We start from the raw sequence: 20,673 nt of genomic DNA, 5'->3' as shown, positions 1-20,673 counted from the left end.
CAATAGTTTTGTTTACAAAAACGGTTGCTTTAAAACAGCTAAATGTGCCCACTCTGGTCTCGAGACGTACGCTCTTGCCAATAGCTCGCAGATTCAGTGCTTGAAGGCTAGACTACATGATATTGTATAGACTAATAAAACTGCATGATTTTCCGTAGTGAGAGGACCACAACCACATCATCGTGCTCATAAGGGTAGCCTAGTGGTTAGAGCGTTGGACTAGTAAAATAAAGGCGTTTAAACCAACATTTTCGCTAACTGGCTGGCCATTCTCTCGCATAATACATGTTACTGACACAAAAAGACCACACCATGTCGAATGAACAAATGTCAGCATTCATCAAATTGTACCCAAAACGTCCTATTACCGTCACATCCTTCCTGATTTTAATATACGGACTTCACTTGCATAGAAATGGGGTTATTGGCGGTTTACACATGCAGCCCAATTCTGATATTCCCATAATTGGTCTTTTGACCAATTAGATCATTTTGTCATCAATTGGCCAATGGGGAATAACCATTGAACGGAAGACACAATCCCGAGACAGTTGTATGCATTCAATGGATTTATTGGTAAATTGTTCAGCCCCCATTAACAAGTTGGGGGAAATTACCACAAGACAAATTTCAGTTACTCATGAAGCCCCTTTACCAGAGGTCAGCCATACACACACACACTCACTCACTCACTCACTCACTCACTCACTCAATCACTCAATCACTCACTCAATCACACCTAAACCATGTACCTAGTCAATCTTACCTGGACTTGGACGGGGAGTTGACGGGGACCCTAACGGGGGGGTTGTTAATATACTACACAAGCTAAGGAGCAGGAAGTCTGAAACGGTCTACTTTCAGAGCACAATTCACTCAGATTGAAAACGGTAACAGTTCAGTAAAATGATGCAAGATTAAATAAATCCCCTGTTGTTTTTGGGTTCATTTCATATATTATCTCACAAGAGTAGGACACCACATGACAGAGACTCTAAATATTACATCATACAGGAAATGTCTCTCGCCCCCCCCCCTGACCATGGATGAGACTCGTATCCTGTTCCAACCCTGCAACGCCAACCTGACCAGCTCCATGGGCAGATTGGGAATTGGCCTGGGTCCCCCCCACCCCCGTGCAGCAGTAGGGTTGGCCTGGGTCCCCCCGTGCAGCAGTAGGGTTGGCCTGGGTCCCCCCCCGTGCAGCAGTAGGGTTGGCCTGGGTCCCCCCCCCGTGCAGCAGTAGGGTTGGCCTGGGTCCCCCCCGTGCAGCAGTAGGGGCCTGGGTCCCCCCGTGGCCTGGGTCCCCCCCCGTGCAGCAGTAGGGTTGGCCTGGGTCCCCCCCGTGCAGCAGTAGGGTTGGCCTGGCAGTCCCCCCCCCGCAGCAGTAGGGTTGGCCTGGGTCCCCCCGTGCAGCAGTAGGGTTGGCCTGGGTCCCCCCGTGCAGCAGTAGGGTTGGCCTGGGCCCCCCCACGTGCAGCAGTAGGGTTGGCCTGGGTCCCCCCGTGCAGCAGTAGGGTTGGCCTGGGTCCCCCCCGTGCAGCAGTAGGGTTGGCCTGGGTCCCCCCCCCGTGCAGCAGTAGGGTCTCTTCATCCACCTGTTTTGGTATTTGATGTTGATCTAAATCTAGGAGAAACGTTGAGTATAAAAACATCTGATGTGAGATGTAGGAGAGGTTGAAGATTAACCTGTCAGGTGGAGGTCACCGTGCTTTACTGAGTTTAGGTTAGCCTAGCCTACGGCATCACTTTAGGTTAGCCTAGCCTGCGGCATCACTTTAGGTTAGCCCTGCCTGCGGCATCACTTTAGGTTAGCCTAGCCTACAGCATCCCTACAGCATCACTTTAGGTTAGCCTAGCCTCCAGCATCACTTTAGGTTAGCCTAGCCTGCAGCATCACTTTAGGTTAGCCTAGCCTCCAGCATCACTTTAGGTTAGCCTAGCCTGCAGCATCACTTTAGGTTAGCCTAGCCTGCAGCATCACTTTAGGTTAGCCTAGCCTACAGCATCACTTTAGGTTAGCCCTGCTTGGGGAAATGGTCTTTCTACGTTAGACACATACGGAACAGGAAAACCTAGGCCAACTCCTAAACCCCACAGTTTTAATAAGCTTCAACAGAACACCCTGTGGAAACAAAGGTCACTCAACCGCTCGTGGGCCTCAGTAAGAAGACCAAGTAGTGACAGATCAAATCCTTAAAAATTAAAATAAAAAAGCACAAACAATAGTCACTGGGTGTGGGGGGGGTCAAAGGGGTCAAGCGGCGAAACAGGTGTTTGAAGGTGGGTGGGCCTCCCTCCAAGGCTTGGTTGGGAAAGGTCTGTAGAGCAGGACGGTGCCGTGGGCTACCCTTCATTCAGCCTTCCACACAGCTAGCGTTCCAGAGAGGAGGAGGAGGAGCAGAGTGCTGGGTGGGATGAGAAGGGTAGGAGAAGGAAGAGAGGAGGGATGGGAGACTCATTCGGTGGCTTTGAGGGAGAAGGAGAGCTTGGGCCGGGACTTTCCTTTGCCCAGGATCATTTTCTGTTCCTCCTTCTGTTGCCGCTGGCGATCCTGATCCAGCTTCATCCTCTCCTCGTGAATCTTTCTCTGCTCCTCTACGATACGCAACTGCTCCTCAGCCTGGTGGGGACACACACACACACACACACACACACGCACCACACGCACACCACACACACGCAACACACGCACCACACGCACACCACACACACGCACCACACGCACACCACACACACACACACAGGGTCAGGATAGAGATCCTGCAATACCAAATGCCCAAACTGTTCATGTTTTCTGAGCCACACAAAGATGTTATTAGAATCAGTTTGTCGTTGTTGTTGTTGTTGTTGTTGCTGTTGCTTTTCACCTCGTTTACAACAATCGTGACTTGTACATGTCCAAATAAAAACACTAATCCATCTTACAAAATGAGTTTCAGAAACAGAATAATAAAACAGTCGAAGGGGAAACAACACTTGTTGTTAATGGTGACTGATAACCAAACAATACAAAGCCGGGGGCCAGAACGCGTTACTGTGTTGTACTAACGTAGCGTTTCCCACAGAAGCCCTGGGAATCTACGTCAACGCCCTCAAATGGCATCACGACAAAAAATGCCACTATCACATTTGGCATGAAAGCTACGAAGACCACGTATTTCAATATCAAGAACTACCATATTGCATCATAGAACTGCCCCGTTTGCTGGTTTGACCAGAACAGAGAGGAGGAAACAGGGGTTTTACCAGTTTGGCCTGAGCGTCGGCGATCTTGCGGTTATTCTCCTCCAGGATTTTCTCCAGCTCGTCCCGTTTGGATCGTTCTTCCTCCTGAAGACACAATGCCATGTTAGAACAGGATACGGCCGAACCACATCCCAACACACACAATCCCCCCAACACACACACCCACCCACTCCCCCCAACACACACACCCCCCCAACACACACACACACCCCCACACACTCATACCCACTCCCAACACAACCACACGCACACACACCCACTCCCAGACCCACACACTCCCAGCACACACCCCCCACTCCCAACACACACACACCCACCCACCCCAACACACACACACCCACCCACCCACACACACGTGGGCACAGTCACTGTCTTCACCCTACACAAAGGAGTGTCACAACCAGCCTCCCACAACCACTCCCACCACAACACAACCAGCCTCTCCCCCACCACAACCAGCCTCTCCCCACCACAACCAGTCTCTCCCCCACCAAACCAGTCTCCCACCACAACCAGCCTCACAACCAGCCTCTCCCCCACCACAACCAGCCTCTCCCCCACCACAACCAGTCTCTCCCCCACCACAACCAGCCTCTCCCCACCACAACCAGTCTCTCCCCACCACAACCAGCCTCTCCCCACCACAACCAGCCTCTCCCCACCACAACCAGCCTCTCCCCACCACAACCAGCCTCTCCCCACCACAACCAGCCTCTCCCCACCACAACCAGTCTCTCCCCACCACAACCAGCCTCTCCAATACATTATTCTCCCTGTCAAGCAGAATGCTTTCAGAACACAAAGGGAAAGAGAAGCCCTGCCCATACAAGAGTCACTCAATAACTTGTAGCCTTCTCTGGATCATTCAGACATTAAAGAGAATAGAAAAAGAGGGGAAAACACTCGTCACACTTACATAGTAGATATCAATTTTTATTTTTTTATTAAAAAGACAAAAACAAACATTCTAAAAATAAAATAAAAATCTATTTACTTTGCATGAGAAAAATGATTTTTTTTTAAACATTAAAAGGAGTGAATAGTTTTAGCTCACCAATGCACGTATACCTACGCATTTTCCTTGCCTGTGTACCTACACAACTGGTGAAAGCATTCAGCATTAAAACGGTTGAATATTTACTGTCTCGTCCAGACTGTGTCCCCTGCAGAGAGAGAAGGGCTCCTGGGGAGGGGGGGGGTGTAGGTGCCATACACCAAAATGTGCCCGGCCAGTCTGCCGCCTTCCTCTTTAAAACTGATCTGTGTACTGCTCGTCTGCGGCCTTCCTCTTTAAAACTGATCTGTGTACTGCTAGTCTGCCGCCTTCCTCTTTAAAACTGATCTGTGTACTGCTAGTCTGCCGCCTTCCTCTTTAAAACTGATCTGTGTACTGCTAGTCTGCCGCCTTCCTCTTTAAAACTGATCTGTGTACTGCTAGTCTGCCGCCTTCCTCTTTAAAACTGATCTGTGTACTGCTAGTCTGCCGCCTTCCTCTTTAAAACTGATCTGTGTACTGCTAGTCTGCCGCCTTCCTCTTTGTGTACTGCTAGTCTGCCGCCTTCCTCTTTAAAACTGATCTGTGTACTGCTAGTCTGCCGCCTTCCTCTTTAAAACTGATCTGTGTACTGCTAGTCTGCCGCCTTCCTCTTTAAAACTGATCTGTGTACTGCTAGTCTGTGGCATTCCTCTTTAAAACTGATCTGTGTGCTGCTAGTCTGCCGCGTGCAGCCCAGCTTGCACTCTTTAAAGTGTCTCTCTCTCTGTCCTCAGTTCACACGGAGACAACATACCGCAGCAGTAGAGTACAGTACAGTGTGGAGGAGGCCTGAACACGGCACATGAGCTGGGAGCTGTCCGCAGGCCAAAGGTCAAATGGTGTTAACACAAGTTGGGTCCAGAAATCAAAATTAAGAAAAAAGAAAAGAAGAAAAACACCCCTAAAGAGAAGCAAGTCATGAGGACGTCAAATCAAATAAAGAACATTTGCTGTGGTTGTTTATTCTTTAAAAACGTTTTAGTTTCAACATAAATAAAATGTAAAAAAGGAATATTAAATAAGTAGCATGAATAACAGTTAGACCAGAGATCGTTGACCTTGCAAACAGGAAACAGGAAATGGTCCTTTCACCGTTACGTATCCCAGAACAGATGCCTTCTAAAACAGGAGCTATTCAAAACAAAGATTAAAGAGAGGACGGTGATAATATAATTATTGGACACACTAAACTAAATTGTGTATGTAATCGTGTAATTTTAAATTAGGCTATCTATTCAAAAACAGAAAGCGGCGTAGAGTGAGAGGTCTACTGCTGTATCTGGAAAAGGGGGAGGGGGGTGTCTGAATAAGTTTGGTGGTGGGGGAGGGGGTAGCTCTGTGAGGTGCACTAGGGCCACTTCTCACCCGATTAATACTGAGCCACCGGTCGATCACTGTGCGAGTCAAGGTGGCTCCTCCACTTCATTCACAGAACATTATTACGGTACTATAGACAAACCCGACCCTCATTAAATTAAGCCTGGGGGAGGTGCTAGCTTCACCAATATGTCGTCTATGCCCAGTCTCTCAATCTACCAAGAAGATTATAGACCACACAAACCGAAAGAACCACTAAGAAATAAACTATTTTTGATTTAACCAGGCAAGTCATTAAGAACTAATTATTATTTACAATGAGATGCAGTGCCCGAGATCGCTGTGCTATTCGGGAGTCCAAACTAGGGGTAACGGTTCACCAAACCCACGGTTGGGTACGTATTGTCATTTTGGGGTCACGGTTCGGGTTCGGTACAGCGGGAAAATGGAATGCCAAGAGTTAGTTGTGCTTTTTTTATTTAAGAGAATCCAGTGTTTGGTATTTCTGATGCCATTATAGAGTGCCGGGAAAAAAATAGTTTCCCCCTTTTTGATACTGAATGTTATCAGATCTTCAACCAAAACCTAATATTAGATAAAGGGAACCTGAGTTTAGTTACATTTTTTTAAATGAAATAAAATAAGTATATGTATTTGATTAATTTAACAAAAAGTTATGTAACACCCAATGCCCCGCTGTGAATAAGTAACGCCCCCCCCAGACACACCATAAATGTCAGGGTAGGTACAAAATGGAGTCGCAATTCAACGGCTGAAGACACAAGACGTATGTGGCAGGGTCAACAGCAAATAACGGACTACAAAGAGAAAACCATTCACATCACGGACACCGGACAGGAGCGGAGAGGAAATGGAACGTTCCTCGGCGTACACATCACGGACACCGGACAGTAGCGGAGAGGAAGTGGAACGTTCCTCGGCGTACACCGGACAGTAGCGGAGAGGAAGTGGAACGTTCCTCGGCGTACACATCACGGACACCGGACAGTAGCGGAGAGGAAGTGGAACGTTCCTCGGCGTACACATCACGGACAAACTGAAAAATGGTCCACCCACACAGACAGCATCGTGAAGAAGGCGCAGCAACGCCTCTTCAACCTCAGGAGGCTGAAGAAATTTGGCTTGTCACCCAAAATCCTGATAAACTTTTACAGATGCACAATCGAGAGCATCCTGTCGGGCTGTATCACCGCCTGGTACGGCAACTGCACCGCCCTCAACCGTAATGCTCTCCAGAGGGTAGTGAGGTCAAACTAGCTGCCCTCCAGGACACCTACACCATCCGATGTCACAGGAAGGTCAAAAACATCATCAAGGACAACAACCACCCGAGCCACTGCCTGTTCACCCCGCTACGACCCAGAAGGCAAAGTCAGTACAGGTGCATCAAAGCTGAGACCGAGAGATCGGAAAACAGCTTCTACCTCAAGGCCATCAGGCTGGTAAAGCAGCAATCACTAACTCAGAGGCTGATGCTAACATACATTTTATTACATGGCCCGTGATGAGTATCACTAGCCACTTTAAATAATGCCACTTCGATAAATGTTAACATACCTTGCATTACTCATACGTATGTACTGTATTTTATACCATCTATTGCACCTTGCCTATGTCGCTCTCTCTATGTACATATTCTCATTCCATCCCTTTAGATGTGTGTATATGGTAGTTGTTGTGAAATTGTTAGATTACTTGTTAGATATTACTGCACTGTCGGAACTAGAAGCACAAGAATTTCACTACACTCGCATTAACATCTGCTAACCATGTGTATGTGACCAATAACATCTACTAACCCTGTGTATGTGCCCAATAACATCTACTAACCCTGTGTATGTGACCAATAACATCTACTAACCCTGTGTATGTGACCAATAACATCTACTAACCCTGTGACCATTAACATCTACTAACCCTGTGACCATTAACATCTACTAACCCTGTGACCATTAACATCTACTAACCCTGTGACCAATAACATCTACTAACCCTGTGACCAATAACATCTACTAACCCTGTGACCATTAACATCTCCTAACCCTGAGACCATTAACATCTACTAACCCTGTGACCATTAACATCTACTAACCCTGTGACCATTAACATCTACTAACCCTGTGACCATTAACATCTACTAACCCTGTGACCATTAACATCTACTAACCCTGAGACCAATAACATCTACTAACCCTGTGACCATTAACATCTACTAACCCTGTGACCATTAACATCTACTAACCCGGTGACCATTAACATCTACTAACCCGGTGACCATTAACATCTACTAACCCTGTGACCAATACCATCTACTAACCATGTGACCATTAACATCTACTAACGCTGTGACCAATAACATCTACTAACCCTGTGACCATTAACATCTACTAACCATGTGACCATTAACATCTACTAACCATGTGACCATTAACATCTACTAACCCTGTGACCAATAACATCTGCTAACCCTGTGACCAATACCATCTGCTAACCCTGTGACCAATACCATCTACTAACCCTGTGACCATTAACATCTGCTAACCCTGTGACCATTAACATCTGCTAACCCTGTGACCATTAACATCTGCTAACCCTGTGACCATTAACATCTACTAACCCTGTGACCAATAACATCTACTAACCCTGTGACCATTAACATCTAACCCTGAGACCAATACCATCTACTAACCCTGTGACCATTAACATCTACTAACCCTGTGACCATTAACATCTACTAACCCTGTGACCATTAACATCTACTAACCCTGTGACCATTAACATCTACTAACCCTGTGACCATTAACATCTACTAACCCTGTGACCATTAACATCTACTAACCCTGTGACCATTAACATCTACTAACCCTGTGACCATTAACATCTACTAACCCTGTGACCAATAACATCTACTAACCCTGTGACCATTAACATCTGCTAACCCTGTGACCATTAACATCTACTAACCCTGTGACCAATACCATCTACTAACCCTGTGACCATTAACATCTACTAACCCTGAGACCATTAACATTTACATTTACATTTAAGTCATTTAGCAGACGCTCTTATCCAGAGCGACTTACAAATTAACATCTACTAACCCTGTGACCATTAACATCTACTAACCCTGTGACCATTAACATCTACTAACCCTGTGACCATTAACATCTACTAACCCTGTGACCATTAACATCTACTAACCCGGTGACCATTAACATCTACTAACCCGGTGACCATTAACATCTACTAACCCGGTGACCATTAACATCTACTAACCCTGTGACCATTAACATCTACTAACCCTGTGACCATTAACATCTACTAACCCTGTGACCATTAACATCTAACCCTGAGACCAATACCATCTACTAACCCTGCGACCATTAACATCTGCTAACCCTGTGACCATTAACATCTAACCCTGAGACCAATACCATCTACTAACCCTGCGACCATTAGCATATACTAACCCTGTGTATATGTGACCAAAAACATTTGATTTAACTGGTTGTGTCACCTTCAGCTACAACGACTCCAACCAAACACTTCCTGTAGTTGTTGATCCGTCTCTCACGTCGCTGTGGTGGAATTCTGTCCCACTCTTCCACACAGCACTGCTTTAACTCAGCGACATTTGTGGGTTTTCAAACATGAACTGCTCAGCAAGACAATGATCCGAAGCACACAATCAAAAAACCTACATGCAGATGGCTATAGAAGTAACACATTTGACAAGTTTTGGAGTCAAAGTACAGGCCTAATCCCAATTTAGATGTAGCAGGACTTGAAATGAGCAGTTCCATGCTTAAAAATAAAAATAAAAAATCCACAAACCTCGCTGAGTTAAAGCAGTGCTGTATGGAAGTGGGGGCCAGAATCACTCCACAACGAAGTGAGAGACTGATCAACTAAAAGAAGTGTTTGGTTGGAGTCATTTCAGCTAAAGGCTCAACCACCTATTGACTGTCTGGGGGCAATCACCTTTTCACACAGGGGAATTGGGTGCTGCATTACTTTGTTTATGAAATAAAATAATCAAATGTTATTAGTCACATGCTGAATACAACAGGTGTAGGTAGACCTTACAGTGAAATGCTGAATACAACAGGTGTAGTAGACCTTACAGTGAAATGCTGAATACAACAGGTGTAGTAGACCTTACAGTGAAATGTTGAATACAACAGGTGTAAGACCTGCTGAATACAACAGGTGTAGTAGACCTTACAGTGAAATGCTGAATACAACAGGTGTAGTAGACCTCACAGTGAAATGCTGAATACAACAGCTGTAGTAAACCTTACAGTGAAATGTTGAATACAACAGCTGTAGTAGACCTTACAGTGAAATGCTGAATACAACAGGTGTAGTAGACCTTACGGTGAAATGCTGAATACAACAGGTGTAGTAGACCTTACGGTGAAATGCTGAATAGAACAGGTATAGTAGACCTCACAGTGAAATGCTGAATACAACAGGTATAGTAGACCTCACGGTGAAATGCTGAATACAACAGGTGTAGTAGACCTTACGGTGAAATGTTGAATACAACAGGTGTAGTAGACCTTACAGTGAAATGTTGAATACAACAGGTGTAGTAGACCTTACAGTGAAATGTTGAATACAACAGGTGTAGTAGACCTTACGGTGAAATGCTGAATACAACAGGTGTAGTAGACCTTACAGTGAAATGCTTACTTACAAGCCTCTTCACCAACAATGCAGTTTTAAAAAATACAGACACGGTAGAGTCAATGTGGAGGTTATATACAGGGTATTACGGTATAGAGTCAATGTGGAGGCTATATACAGGGTATTACGGTACAGAGTCAATGTGGAGGCTATATACAGGGTGTTACGGTACAGAGTAATGTGGAGGTTATATACAGGGTGTTACGGTACAGAGTCAATGTGGAGGCTATATACAGGGTGTTACGGTATAGAGTCAATGTGGAGGTTATATACAGGGTGTTACGGTACAGAGTCAATGTGGAGGTTATATACAGGGTGTTACGGTATAGAGTCAATGTGGAGGTTATATACAGGGTATTACGGTACAGAGTCAATGTGGAGGTTATATACAGGGTATTACGGTACAGAGTCAATGTGGAGGCTATATACAGGGTGTTACGGTACAGAGTCAATGTGGAGGTTATATACAGGGTATTACGGTACAGAGTCAATGTGGAGGTTATATACAGGGTATTACGGTACAGAGTCAATGTGGAGGTTATATACAGGGTATTACGGTACAGAGTCAATGTGGAGGCTATATACAGGGTATTACGGTACAGAGTCAATGTGGAGGCTATATACAGGGTATTACGGTATAGAGTCCATGTGGAGGCTATATACAGGGTATTACGGTACAGAGTCAATGTGGAGGCTATAGACAGGGTATTACGGTACAGAGTCAATGTGGAGGCTATATACAGGGTATTACGGTACAGAGTCAATGTGGAGGTTATATACAGGGTATTACGGTACAGAGTCAATGTGGAGGCTATATACAGGGTATTACGGTATAGAGTCAATGTGGAGGTTATATACAGGGTATTACGGTACAGAGTCAATGTGGAGGCTATATACAGGGTATTACGGTATAGAGTCAATGTGGAGGTTATATACAGGGTATTACAGTACAGAGTCAATGTGGAGGTTATATACAGGGTATTACGGTACAGAGTCAATGTGGAGGTTATTTTTATTTTTATTTCACCTTTATTTAACCAGGTAGGCTAGTTGAGAACAAGTTCTCATTTGCAACTGCGACCTGGCCAAGATAAAGCATAGCAGTGTGAACAGACAACACAGAGTTACACATGGAGTAAACAATTAACAAGTCAATAACACAGTAGAAAAAAAATGGGCAGTCTATATACAATGTGTGCAAAAGGCATGAGGAGGTAGGCGAATAATACAATTTTGCAGATTAACACTGGAGTGATAAATGATCAGATGGTCATGTACAGGTAGAGATATTGGTGTGCAAAAGAGCAGAAAAGTAAATAAATAAAAAACAGTATAAAAACATTATGGGAATGAGGTAGGTGAAAATGGGTGGGCTATTTACCAATAGACTATGTACAGCTGCAGCGATCGGTTAGCTGCTCGGATAGCTGATGTTTGAAGTTGGTGAGGGAGATAAAAGTCTCCAACTTCAGCGATTTTTGCAGTTCGTTCCAGTCACAGGCAGCAGAGTACTGGAACGAAAGGCGGCCAAATGAGGTGTTGGCTTTAGGGATGATCAGTGAGATACACCTGCTGGAGCGTGTGCTACGGATGGGTGTTGCCATCGTGACCAGTGAACTGAGATAAGGCGGAGCTTTACCTAGCATGGACTTGTAGATGACCTGGAGCCAGTGGGTCTGGCGACGAATATGTAGCGAGGGCCAGCCGACTAGAGCATACAAGTCGCAGTGGTGGGTGGTATAAGGTGCTTTGGTGACAAAACGGATGGCACTATGATAGACTGCATCCAGACTGCATCCAGTTTGCTGAGTAGAGTGTTGGAGGCCATTTTGTAGATGACATCGCCGAAGTCGAGGATCGGTAGGATAGTCAGTTTTACTAGGGTGAGCTTGGCGGCGTGAGTGAAGGAGGCTTTGTTGCGGAATAGAAAGCAGACTCTTGATTTGATTTTCGATTGGAGATGTTTGATGTGAGTCTGGAAGGAGAGTTTGCAGTCTAGCCAGACACCTAGGTACTTATAGATGTCCACATATTCAAGGTCGGAACCATCCAGGGTGGTGATGCTAGTCGGGCATGCGGGTGCAGGCAGCGATCGGTTGAAAAGCATGCATTTGGTTTTACTCGCGTTTAAGAGCAGTTGAAGGCCACAGAAGGAGTGCTGTATGGCATTGAAGCTCGTTTGGAGGTTAGATAGCACAGTGTCCAATGACGGGCCGAAAGTATATAGAATGGTGTCGTCTGCGTAGAGGTGGATCAGGGAATCGCCCGCAGCAAGAGCAACATCATTGATATATACAGAGAAAAGAGTCGGCCCGAGAATTGAACCCTGTGGCACCCCATAGAGACTGCCAGAGGACCGGACAGCATGCCCTCCGATTTGACACACTGAACTCTGTCTGCAAAGTAATTGGTGAACCAGGCAAGGCAGTCATCCGAGAAACCGAGGCTATTGAGTCTGCCGATAAGAATATGGTGATTGACAGAGTCGAAAGCCTTGGCGAGGTCGATGAAGACGGCTGCACAGTACTGTCTTTTATCGATGGCGGTTATGATATCGTTTAGTACCTTGAGCGTGGCTGAGGTGCACCCGTGACCGGCTCGGAAACCAGATTGCACAGCGGAGAAGGTACGGTGGGATTCGAGATGGTCAGTGACCTGTTTGTTGACTTGGCTTTCAAGACCTTAGATAGGCAGGGCAGGATGGATATAGGTCTATAGCAGTTTGGGTCCAGGGTGTCTCCCCTTTGAAGAGGGGGATGACTGCGGCAGCTTTCCAATCCTTGGGGATCTCAGACGATATGAAAGAGAGGTTGAACAGGCTGGTAATAGGGGTTGCGACAATGGCGGCAGATAGTTTCAGAAATAGAGGGTCCAGATTGTCAAGCCCAGCTGATTTGTACGGGTCTAGGTTTTGCAGCTCTTTCAGAACATCTGCTATCTGGATTTGGGTAAAGGAGAACCTGGAGAGGCTTGGGCGAGGAGCTGCGGGGGGCGGAGCTGTTGGCCGAGGTTGGAGTAGCCAGGCGGAAGGCATGGCCAGCCGTTGAGAAGTGCTTATTGAAGCTTTCGATAATCGTGGATTTATCGGTGGAGACCGTGTTACCTAGCCTCAGTGCAGTGGGCAGCTGGGAGGAGGTGCTCTTGTTCTCCATGGACTTCACAGTGTCCCAGAACTTTTTGGAGTTGGAGCTACAGGATGCAAACTTCTGCCTGAAGAAGCTGGCCTTAGCTTTCCTGACTGACTGCGTGTATTGGTTCCTGACTTCCCTGAACAGTTGCATATCACGGGGGCTATTCGATGCTATTGCAGTCCGCCACATGATGTTTTTGTGCTGGTCGAGGGCAGTCAGGTCTGGAGTGAACCAAGGGCTGTATCTGTTCTTGGTTCTGCATTTTTTGAACGGAGCATGCTTATCTAAAATGGTGAGGAAGTTACTTTTAAAGAATGACCAGGCATCCTCAACTGACGGGATGAGGTGTTACAGGGTGTTACGGTACAGAGTCAATGTGGAGGCTATATACAGGGTATTACGGTACAGAGTCAATGTGGAGGCTATATACAGGGTGTTACGGTACAGAGTCAATGTGGAGGTTATATACAGGGTGTTACGGTACAGAGTCAATGTGGAGGCTATATACAGGGTGTTACAGTACAGAGTCAATGTGGAGGTTATATACAGGGTGTTACAGTACAGAGTCAATGTGGAGGCTATATACAGGGTGTTACGGTACAGAGTCAATGTGGAGGTTATATACAGGGTGTTACAGTACAGAGTCAATGTGGAGGCTAGGGTGTTACTATCATACTAGGGTGTTACGGTACAGAGTCAATGTGGAGGCTATATACAGGGTGTTACAGTACAGAGTCAATGTGGAGGTTATATACAGGGTGTTACATTACAGAGTCAATGTGGAGGCTATATACAGGCAGCTGAAAACCTTTTGAGGATCTGAGGATCCATGCCAAATCTTTTCAGTCTCCTGGGGGGGGTTAGGTTTTGTCATGCCCTCTTCACTACTGTCTTGGTGTGCTTGGACCATGTTAGTTTGTTGGTGATGTGGACACCAAGGAACTTGGAAGCTCTCAACCTGCTCCACTGCACTCTCGTCGATGAGAATTGGGACGTGCTCGGTTCTTTTTCCTGTAGTCCACTATCATCTCCTTTGTCTTGATCACATTGAGGGAGAGGTTGTTGTCCTGGCACCACACGGGCAATTCTCTGTCGTCCTCCCTATAGGCTGTCTCGTCATTGTCGGTACCACTGTTGTGTCAACGGCAATCTTAATGAGGGTGTTGGAGTCGTGCTGTCATGAGTGAACAGGGAGTACAGGAGGGGCCCCCGTGTTGAGGATCAGGGTGGCGGATGTGTTGTTACCTATCCTTACCACCTTGGGGCGGCCCATCAGGAAGTCCAGGATCCAGTTGCAGAGGGAGGTGTTTAGTCCAAGGGTCCTTAGCTTAGTGATGAGCTTTGAGGGTAATAATGGTGTTGAACGCTGAGCTGTAGTCAATGAATAGCATTCTGACATAGGTGTTCCCTTTGTCCAGGTGGGAAAGGGCAGTGTGGAGTGCATCATCTATGGATCTGTTGGGGCGGTATGCAAATTGGAGTGGGTCTAAGGTTTCTGGGATAACGGTGTTGATGTGAGCCATGACCAGCCTTTCAAAGCACTTTATGGCTACAGATGTGAGTGCTACGGGGCGGTAGTCATTTAGGCAGGTTACCTTTAGTGTTCTTGGGCACAGGCACTATGGTGGTATTTTTAAAACATGTGGGTATTACAGACTGGAACAGGTAGAGGTTGAAAATGTCAGTGAAGACACTTGCCAGTTGGTCAGCGCATGCTCACAGTACACGTCCTGTGGTAATCCATCTGGCCCTGCGGCCTTTGTGAATGTTGACCCGTTTAAAGTGTTCCGGAACAGCGGGTTCTAGAATGTCATTGTTGTTTTATTTGTTCACTCGGATTCTCTTTATCTGATATTAGGTTTTGGTTGAAGATCTGATAACGTTCAGTATCAAAAATATGCTAAAGTAGAAGAAAAAATAATGGAAAGGGGGAAAAGACCTTTTTCTAAGCGCAGTATATGATCACGAGTCACATGCCTGATGAATGGACAAATCAAACATATCAACACTTTAAAAAATGAAAACACGATTACTCATCAACAACACCAAAATAAAAGTGTGACACGCGTGTGAAATCAACATGTAAAATGTGTGTATTTGTGTGACTCATAAAGACAGCTTGTCTGTAGTAGCACATAGTTCTCATCTTCCACTCGGGGGGGGTAATGTGATGGGCTGTCACCGTTAAGATGCTCGCTGTAGCCCTGGAGGTCCAGCCATCTGTAGGGAGTGGAACACGGGGTTGGTGCATTGGGCCGATTCATGGACAGCTTGGGCTTTTAGCTTTGCTTATATAGAGCTGGTACTACGCGTTTGCTGAAATGGATGTGAGAGGGCGAAGTTGGTAACGTGGCGCGAGCACTTTCACGAGGCGCCAACCCCCCTTATTCTTTTTCAACCATCTGGAATGGGAGCATGTCCACAGCTATAAACATACCTATCGCTAGTCATTTCTTTGGCCCTGTCAGAATCAGCTGTGGAGGGCTGCTTGAATAATGATTTTATTCCCCCCCCCGGTGGTAGGCCATCCTCCCCCCCCCCGGTGGTAGGCCATCCCCCCCCGGTGGTAGGCCATCGCCGCCACCCCCGGTGGTAGGCCAAATCGAGGTCCCCGTACCGAAAGGTTCAGTATGAATACATGTACCGTTACAGAAGTAAAATAAACTACTGGGCTAAAAAAAGGGCCTGATTTGTAACTAATAAAGCCCAAGTTTCTTCATCCCTATTGGTCGCTGGATGGTTTAGTGGATGGCCCCCTGTTCTCTGCCTGTCTGAGGAAAATAAAACATTTCACTGAATGTTGAACACAGAGACAGTTACTGATAATGAAATGTCAATTTGAAAAAAAAGAGCTTTATTTTTTTTTTTTTTTAGATATTTACAATAATGAAAGTTAAAAAAAAAATAGAAAAATGTAAGTAAAATAGTCATTCTGAATAGGAATGTATGAATGTGGAAGGAGAATGATGACAGCAAATGAAGGGATGAGGTCAGTAAATTGTAATAACTCAGCCATGTTCAAGAGTCTCAAATGAATCCTGCGTGTCTCGACTGTCCACTGCCAAATATTGGCCGTTTAACTTCCCCATTTAGAAACCCTCAGTCTACTACCCTTAAAGTACAGAGCTCTAACCCAACCCTCAGTCTACTACCCTTAAAGCAGAGCTCTAACCCAACCCTCAGTCTACTACCCTTAAAGCAGAGCTCTAACCCAACCCTCAGTCTACTACCCTTAAAGTACAGAGCTCTAACCCAACCCTCAGTCTACTACCCTTAAAGCACAGAGCTTTAACCCAACCCTCAGTCTACTACCCTTAAAGCACAGAGCTCTAACCCAACCCTCAGTCTACTACCCTTAAAGTACAGAGCTCTAACCCAACCCTCAGTCTACTACCCTTAAAGCACAGCTCTAACCCAACCTCAGTCTACTACCCTCAGTCTACTACCCCCTCAGTCTAAAGCACAGAGCTCTAACCCAACCCTCAGTCTACTACCCTTAAAGCACAGAGCTCTAACCCAACCCTCAGTCTACTACCCTTAAAGCACAGAGCACTAACCAAACCCTCAGTCTACTACCCTTAAAGCACAGAGCTCTAACCCAACCCTCAGTCTACTACCCTTAAAGCACAGAGCTCTAACCCAACCCTCAGTCTACTACCCTTAAAGCACAGAGCACTAACCAAACCCTCAGTCTACTACCCTTAAAGCACAGAGCTCTAACCCAACCCTCAGTCTACTACCCTTAAAGCACAGAGCTCTAACCCAACCCAACTATCCTGAGCCTCAGCAGCCGTGTCCTACCCTCTCACCCTCCCTGGAGCAGTGAAACATGTCATGGCCAGTTTGGGGGGCCCCACTTGCCAGAGAAGGCAGTAGTGGGGCGGGGTAGGGGTGGGGGTGCCTGCATTCCCAACGACCGAGCGTTACCTCTCTGGCCTTCTGGGCCTGTAGCTCTGTCTGCCTCTGTTTCTCCAGCTCCTCCAACAGCTGGTGCTCCATGATGCGCTTGGCCTCCTCCACACGTCGCAGCACCTCCCGCTCGATCTCGTCCCTACGTTTCTCCAGCTCCTCCTCCACCCGCTTGGCCACCAGCTCCTCCACGCGACGCGCCGTCTCCTCCTCGATCAGCTTCTCCTCTACCTCCACCTGCCGGCTGCACGGCAAGGGTGGCGAGAGAAAGAGGGGAGGGTTGCTGACACGGTAGCACAAGTGACAGGATACGATCAATGCATATTCAGGTTACTGTTGAATCAATGTAACTTTAAAAAATTAATTTTAAAATATCAGACATTGCTATAGGAACAAATCAAATGTTATTGGTCACATACAACATATTTATCAGATGTTATTGCGGGTGTAGCGAAATGCTTGTGTTCCTAGCTCCAAACTCCGGGAATTGTGCATTTGTATGTTTATCAGGGTTATAAAGGTGCTATATGTTTCTTTTCTTTAAGAAAGGGTAAAAAAGAGGTGTTTCAGTGATTTAGGAATTGCAGCATGTCATTATGACATATGTACTTAACATAAAACGTGTGTGTGGAAACAGATTTGACCCATTGACAACAGGAGATGATGTGACACATGACAACCCCCCCCCGCTTGGTGGAAGTCAGCTTGTCCAGAGCCGCAGAGAAATGGGGGGGTTAAACGTAGGTGTGGGTCAGTTCAAACGGCATGCCCGGGGGAGGGGAGGGGGGAGTCAGGTCGCGCACACGAACACAAGGCAGGCGTCCTGTTTACTGTTCAAATGCTTTTAAACTGTTTCAGCTGCACCACCAACAGGACGTGGCTATCGGGGGTCGTTGTCACGTTGCTTCAGGCAGACTTAAAAAACGCGACACTGTCCCGCTCTCTGATTTCATTTGGTTTTGGTTACACACGACTACCAGGAAATCTAAATACCAGTATCCTTATCTGGTGTCCGTGTCTCTGTCGGACATTGTGTGGCAGGTTAAGTGACCCTGTGGCTGGGCAGTAAAAGCCCACACAGCAGTCCAGGTGTAGTTCACGGTGTTGTTGGTATCGGGCGTCGATCAGCCTCTGGCCAAAAGGTCCCCAACAGCAAGTTACCCATGTCTTAATTTCTCTGTCAGACCAACATCATCTAACTACAAACAACGGAGGGTGTTATTATGCGAGGTGCTCGCTGAAGCAGAAAAGTCAAACATTTTTCATCCCTTGAATTGCACTATAAAAATTGGTAACGCCACAGGGTTTTGCAATGTGCAACAAGCATGGATAATGCAGTGTGACATGTAAAGGAATGTGGTTCTGAAACAGATAACTACAGAAGTAACTGTGCCTCTGGGTGTTCATTGTTACATTTCCGACTGGACTGGGACTTATTTTTATTTTTTTATTTCACCTTTATTTAACCAGGTAGGCAAGTTGAGAACAAGTTCTCATTTACAATTGCGACCTGGCCAAGATAAAGCAAAGCAGTTCGACACATACAACGACACAGAGTTACACATGGACTTATCATAAGTCTTTCACCCAGAATGCTAATTTGGACTGACACAAGTACATATTATAGTGTCTGCGGGCAGATGAACATCATGTGGTTTGACTTCAGTGGTTGAAAACCAGAGGGGCATAGGTACCGGACATGTTTAATTTGACAGGTGAAACAGTTTACCAGTGACAAGGCCTATATCACGGATTTATATTTATTTTGACTAGATTTGGCCATAATGTCTCACATAACTCACAGCTTGCAGGAGGGATGTTGTAGACAAATCATTTCGAGGACACATAGCGAGGCTACATAGCTAGGCTAGCAAGATAAACCACTGTAGGCCAAAATCATGACACTAGGTCGTTGATTTGTGATGCATGACAAATGGCCAACCAGATTGGCACCGAGACGCACAACTGCACAACTAACATAAATGTGCATAAGTGAAATATTAAAAATCGATACATTGCTTAAGGTTAAAGACAAATGAATTGCAGCCAAGTGACTTAGCTAGCTAGCCAGTTGTCTAATGGTGCAGGCTTGTATAGCTGCTGACTAAGGGCCTCCTCAATACACGTATTTAGTAGGCAGCTTTGCGCTTATTCCTGTGTGTATGTCTGTTAGCATTCTAGCTAATTAACTCATGTAGCCAGAAAGTAAGCGCCAATATATTTTTGTATTAGGAAGCTAGTTACCTACTAATCAAACATGTCTTGTATTATGGCTAATATATTGAGCTACAACTTACATCTTCCTCTGTCTTTCCATTTCGACTTTCTTCTCCTCTTCCTCTTTTCTCTGTTTTTCGTCCAAGGCGCTTCTCTTGCTCAGTGTCCTGCCGAATATGTCAATTCTCTCCGGCGGTGTGACCGCTCTCTCCCTTTCCCTACGGGTCGATGCTGTAGCTGACCGGGAACGAGAACGTGATTCTCTGCGCCGGTTCCTCTTCGCTTCACGGGACTTGGATCGTTTCTTGGTCCTCTCTTTGTCCCGTGAACGCGACCGGGTCCGTTTTTTGCTGTGCTTGTTGCTTTTGGAGTGTTTGGAACGGGACGAACTGCGACTTCTAGATCGACCCATGATCACCTCAAGTCTAAAAAAAATCCCAGTTAACTACTTCTAAAAGTCGGAAATATTCCAAATAAACAACACGGTGTTCCACCTACACACTCGTACACCCCACTACCTGCAATATATGCTCAAATCGAATTGTTAAAACACTCGTATGTCTCAAAAATATTCATTCAAACGTGGTTATTATTCTACCCTGATAACTTGCGGCGCTAAAGCAAGATGGCGACTAGCTCCTTTTTCCCACAATGCAATGCATTCGGTCTTTTCCGTCTTTCTCCGGATCATGCATGCCTCTCATGTGCTGAGTTTATGAACTCACCTGTGCGATATGTAGCATGATGGACATTAATAAATGTTTCATAAAAAAATCAATACGTTCACACAAAATAATCCATCAAATGACACTCGTTTGATAGCCTCAAGAGGCAGTATACTCTGTTTAACTGTTGGCGATACTAGCTGCACTCCAGTGGATGGAGGACGCTAAACCTGTCAGAATTCAATTCAAATCAAATTGTATTTGTCACATGCACCGAATACAACAGGTGTAGTAGACCTTGTGAAATGCTTACTTACTACTAGCCCTTAAAACCTCTTAAGCACCCCCCCCCCCCCCCCCAAAAAAAAAAAATCTAACTGCCTGTAGCTCAGGAACTGAAACAAGGATATGCATTTTATTGATATCATTTGAAAGGAAA

General features: G+C 45.9%; 1 protein-coding gene across 2 annotated transcripts; it reads right to left on the bottom strand.

Annotated features, from left to right (window-relative positions):
* Positions 1–1,921: 1,921 nt before the first annotated feature.
* On the bottom strand, positions 1,922–20,229 carry LOC115120507 (arginine and glutamate-rich protein 1-B-like). 2 transcript variants are annotated; one of them, XM_029649458.2, is made up of 4 exons: positions 19,650–20,229; positions 17,371–17,635; positions 3,250–3,333; positions 1,922–2,623 (listed from the first exon to the last, which is right to left on the bottom strand). In XM_029649458.2, the coding sequence occupies exons 1-4, from the start codon at positions 19,979–19,981 to the stop codon at positions 2,459–2,461; spliced, it is 846 nt and encodes a 281-aa protein (XP_029505318.1). In that variant the 5' UTR covers positions 19,982–20,229; the 3' UTR covers positions 1,922–2,458. The 2 variants fall into 2 exon arrangements, with proteins under 2 accessions (XP_029505318.1, XP_029505319.1); XM_029649459.2 differs by having other exon boundaries at positions 17,371–17,596; positions 19,650–20,228.
* Positions 20,230–20,673: the final 444 nt, after the last annotated feature.

This window comes from Oncorhynchus nerka, linkage group LG3, assembly GCF_034236695.1.
Source record: "Oncorhynchus nerka isolate Pitt River linkage group LG3, Oner_Uvic_2.0, whole genome shotgun sequence".
In the NCBI taxonomy this organism is placed as follows: Eukaryota; Metazoa; Chordata; class Actinopteri; order Salmoniformes; family Salmonidae; genus Oncorhynchus; species Oncorhynchus nerka.
This window is presented reverse-complemented; position numbering and strand designations above follow the sequence as displayed.

Coding starts and splice junctions, on each gene's coding strand:
- LOC115120507 (XM_029649458.2), bottom strand. CDS start 19,981: ATGGGTCGATCTAGAAGTCGCAGTTCGTCCCGTTCCAAACACTCCAAA. Junction 17,636..19,649: donor ATGGAAAGACAGAGGAAGAT/GTAAGTTGTAGC, acceptor CTACCGTGTCAG/CAACCCTCCCCTCTTTCTCT. Junction 3,334..17,370: donor AGGCCCAGAAGGCCAGAGAG/GTAACGCTCGGT, acceptor TTGTGTCTTCAG/GAGGAAGAACGATCCAAACG.